The following is a 4,615-nucleotide window of genomic DNA, read 5'->3' on the forward strand; positions in this document are numbered from 1 at the left end:
CGCTCGGCCCTTTAATAAAACCAAAGAGAGCAACTTAAATCAGAGTTAAAGCATCGCTGGGGTATTACAATCTGTTGACAAGCAGCTTCGAGGGCTCGGCCCAAACTGTTAGGGCCAGGCTTGACCCAAAGTGCCAGGCCTGACCCAAAGCGCCAGGATCAGGCTTGACCCAAAGCATTAGGACCAGGCTTGACCCAAAGCGCTAGGGCCAGGCTTAAAACCAAAGAGAGCAACTTAAATCAGAGTTAAAGCATCGCTGGGGTATTACAATCTGTTGACAAGCAGCTTCGAGGGCTCGGCCCAAACTGTTAGGGCCAGGCTTGACCCAAAGTGCCAGGCCTGACCCAAAGCGCCAGGATCAGGCTTGACCCAAAGCATTAGGACCAGGCTTGACCCAAAGCGCTAGGGCCAGGCTTTACCCAAAGCATTAGGACCAGGCTCGACCCAAAGCACCAGGCTTGACCCAAACCATTAGGACCAGGCTTGACCCAAAGCACCAGGCTTGACCCAAAGCGCCAGGGCCAGGCCTGACCCAAACTGTTAGGACCAGGCTTGACCCAAAGCGCCAGCGCCAGGCTTGACCCAAACCATTAGGACCAGGCTCGACCCAAAGTGCCAGGGCCAGGCCTGACCCAAAGCGTTAGGACCAGGCTTGACCCAAAGCGCCAGGACCAGGCTTAACAACGCTGCACAGCCACCTCCTCTAGAAAAGGCCTTAACTTGTGGGTTTTTAGGTAGACGTTGAACGGGTAAAACTTGCGCGTTAGAACCAAGCCTTAGCAGATTTGTGAGAATAAGGCTCCGGGTGATTCTCCAGTGTTAAGTACACTTCCACCTCCTCCGCCCGGTCTTCTCGTCCCTTCTCCCCGGGAAGGGCAGCGGGCAGGACAAGTGCAGGAAGGGATTGCATAGTTTGATGCCTTCTGAAAACCAAAAAAACCCCCCAAAAACCAAAAAAAAAAACCCCCAAAAAACCAAAAAAAAAAAAAAAAAAAAAAAAAAGAGGGAATATTGTAAAGCTTTGAATTATCGGTACAATCCGTGTTTTATTTTCACGTGGGAAAACGCTGAACCTTGCTGTATACAGGGATCGAGTCCGGTTTGGGAGCTGTAGTTACAAAAAAAAAAAAAAAAAAAAAACAAAAAAAAAAAAAAAAGACCAAAAAAGAAAAAAAAAAAAGAAGGAAAAGCTCTGTGCAAACATCGCAGTGCTCGAGTTAAACCCACCCTGCGAGCCGGGATCGGGAGCGCACGGCTCATCCCGCGCCGCAGGGGCCGGGGCGGGAGGAGGGGACGTAGTGGACCGCGTCGAGCGTGTCAGTTTGTTACGGGTTGGGTTTGTTTTTTTTTTTTCCCCCCCGTTGGCGTTGCGCTCTTTAGCCCTGTTATCAAAAAAAAAAAAAAAAAAAATAGCTTTTAATGTTCCTCGGCCTAAGGTCAGTTCCCGTGGCTCAGCAGAACGGAGCCGAGTTAATTTGCTTCAGCAGAACAGAGGTAGTCACGGAGTAGCTTGCTCAAGTAAAATGAGTTATCGTGGGGGCGCGGGGCCACGGAGGGCGGCGAGCGCCCGGCAGCCCCCTGCGGATTTACCTCCCGGTGCTGCAGGCTGCTTTTGGGGCCCCTCTGCTTCCCCCCCGCCGTTGGTTATTGCTGGGTGGAGGCACTGACCTTGCTGCTGGTCTCAATCCTTACTAAGTCGGGCCCGACCGCGCTGCGGGTGGAACGGTTTTGCACAGTGCTTCTGCAAGGGGGGAAAAAAAATAAAACAAACAAACAAAGAAACCCTCAAAACCCACGCAAGCACTGTGCCCGCCCCTGCCGGCTCCCTCCCGCCACAAGAAAGAGTTTAAAAATAACATTTTAAAACCAGAGTTGAGCCCGTCAGGAGGGCAGAACCCCGAGCCCGCTGCTCAGGGATGCTCGGAGGCGCCCGATGGGGCCGGGCTCGGCTGAGTTCAACCACAAAAAATCCCCCAATCGTGTCCGATTCCAACTAAAGTTTCGCTCAGTACCAGCAAAAAGGAATATTAAAACAAAAACAGTGTTAAAAAATAATAATAATAATAATAATCTGTCAATTAAAAGGTCGGTGCTGTTCAAACCGAAATTGCTGGGGTGTTTTCGCTCAGTTCTGGGCAGGTCGGGACGTCGGAGTCCAGCTGGAAGGACCCGGCGGGTGCTGCTCCCCCTTCGCCTTCTCCGAAAGCTTTGGTCTGGTTTATTGAATCGTTTTGAGGACCCCTAAACTGGCGGGCCCGGGGGGGGGAAGGGGGGGGGTGGTTTCCCCCCTTATCCCTCCCACCACCCTCCTGCACCACCTCCATCGCACCAGCCCAATCCCATTTCTCAGCCCATCCGGCCAAATAGCCGCTCCCTCCTTCCACAGGCAGGGAGAGGAGCGTGGGGAGGTGGGGTGTGTGTGTGTGTGTGTTAAAAAAAAAGAAAGAATTATTGCATTCCCCATCTTCCATGGGTCCCAAGATCAGCGCCGGGGCAGAGCGCTCAGAACCTGTGCACCAGAGCCTCCCGCTCCTTGCGTTTCAGCTCCTCTTTGTAACAGCAGGAGCAGAAATTCCCAGTTTCTGGATGTCCGTAAAAGCTGCAGTTCGGCTGCTTGCATTTGGTCTGCTGAACGTTATAAAGAACTCGGCTTTTATTTTTGTCCGCCGGCGTCCCTTTCTGCGAGCCGTCCTGCTCGAGGTATTCCCTGTAGCCGTTGCTGTGCGGGGGGAGGCAGGCTGAGCCGTCGCACTCCGTCGGGTGGGCGGGATGGATGTCCATGTCCGTGGGGGAAAATCTCCCCAGGTGGGAAGGGCTGGTTTGGTAGGGGTTGGGGCGCGCCTGGGTGCAATGCCTGGGCAAGGTGGCGTAGGGAGGAAGGCTGCTGCAGGACCCCCCGGCTACCTGCCGCCTGCTGTCTTGGTAGCTGGGGGGATGCGACCCTTCCACGCTGCTGACCATGGAGGGTCTGGGAAAGGTGAAAACGCCCGAATAGCCGGAGGGAAAAGCTGCTATTTTAGCACCTATGGCCAGATCCGGGGTCTGGATGGTGTACGCCGGGGGAGGCTGGGGGTAAGCGGGGTTGAGCATCACCTCCTCACCCTTGTGGCTGGCCCCCTCCGGCTCCAGCTTCTTGGCAGGGGCAGCGCTCCCCAGCGCCTTCTTCTCCGCCTCCTTTTGTTTCTGCTCAGCCATAAAGCGTTCCTCGGCATCCAGGAGGTACCGCTGGATCATCTCCTCCTGGTACTGGTGCCGGTTGCTGGTCTTGAGGTGGCCGGCGAAGATGAACTTGCGCTCTCCCTGCATGGCAGCCCGGAGGATGCTCAGGCTCAGCCTGACGTCATTGCTGTATTTGTAGGGGTCCGAGGGCTTTTCGGGGGCTGCTTTACCCGGGCAGGTTTTCTCCACGGGAGCTGACAAGTCTCCTTGGGAAGATTCCTCTTTACTGCCTTTCCTTGACTTCAAGGATCCCTTCTTCTTCTTCTCCAAGGTATCTCCCTGCCCATTGCTCACGCCTCCCTTGATAGTTTTGCTGTGCATCAAGCCACCCATGTTCTTTTTTAGTTTACTTCCCAAAGTCTTGCCGAAGCTGCCCAGCTTGTTGGCAACAGAGTCCGCTCTTTTTTTATCTTTCTCCTTATCTTTTTCTCGGTCTTTCTTTGGTTTCTCTTTGTCCTTGCAACCCCTGCTGCCGCCGTTGCTTGCCGAACTGCTGCAGACCGACTCCTTGTCCGACTCGCCCGACTCTGCGGCTGAACGAGCGTCGTCGCCTGCGGAGGCCGTAGGGGATTCCGGCTGGGCCAAAGGCGCCTAAGGAGAAAGAAAACACACGTATCAACGTCCAGCAAGCTCCTCAGGTTAAGAATTTTCAGGCTGAAGGTGAAACGGAGAAGTGGGTGCTTGCTCGGAGGACGGAGGGGACAACGTTCAAACACACTCGGTGCCACACGTCCCCAGCAGCCGCCCGGCACATCCATAAATGTCTTAATTTGCCGGAGGTTTCAGGGGAAAAGCCAGAGAAAAAGGAGGGGGTGCTACTGGTGAGGAGGGGGCCAACCCGTTCCCCTTCCGGTCACCCAAAAGCGTGGTGGGGCACCCGATTCCTTGGTGTCACGGCATCCTCCGCTCCTTTGCGTCAACGCTTCGTACGTTGGCGAGGCTGGGATGGGGATGGGTCATGGAATTTCCAAGCGAAGCCCCTGAGAGCACGTGGCCAGTTACGGAGGTCACAACCAAGCCGTCACCATTGGAGCTGTGCTGCGGAGGTGACACCTTGACAGTTTCAGACCAAACAAGCCCACATTTAACTTGTCCCCTAAAAAGGGGATGGGAAAAAAAAATCCCCTTCATGCTGCCAAGGCATCTACCACCGCCTGCCGATGCACCACCATGGAGATTTGGGAAGTGGACGGGAGTTTTCCCGCCAAGGGAAGGTCCCAGGAATGCTACAGCCAGACTGCGCATCTCAAAGCAGCTTCTGGTGGCTTTAAACTAAACCAGGGTAGGTTTAGACTGGATCTAAGGAAGAAATTCTTGACAGTGAGGGTGGTGAAACCCTGGCAGGGGTTGCCCCGAGAGGGGGTGGAGGCCCCATCCCTGGGACCATTCCAGGCCA

At 54.7% G+C, this 4,615-nt stretch overlaps 1 protein-coding gene across 1 annotated transcript in view; it reads right to left on the bottom strand.

Annotated features, from left to right (window-relative positions):
- Positions 1–2,324: 2,324 nt before the first annotated feature.
- The window catches only part of OTUD7B (OTU deubiquitinase 7B), a 21,804-nt gene continuing 19,513 nt past the window's right edge, over positions 2,325–4,615 (bottom strand). The window contains 1 exon segment of the mRNA XM_035896914.1: positions 2,325–3,810. Coding sequence (XP_035752807.1) covers positions 2,503–3,810 — 1,308 coding nt within the window. The 3' untranslated portion in view covers positions 2,325–2,502.

The sequence above is a fragment of the Egretta garzetta genome, unplaced genomic scaffold (genome assembly GCF_000687185.1).
Source record: "Egretta garzetta isolate BGI_Z169 unplaced genomic scaffold, ASM68718v1 scaffold1136, whole genome shotgun sequence".
Classification (NCBI taxonomy): domain Eukaryota; kingdom Metazoa; phylum Chordata; class Aves; order Pelecaniformes; family Ardeidae; genus Egretta; species Egretta garzetta.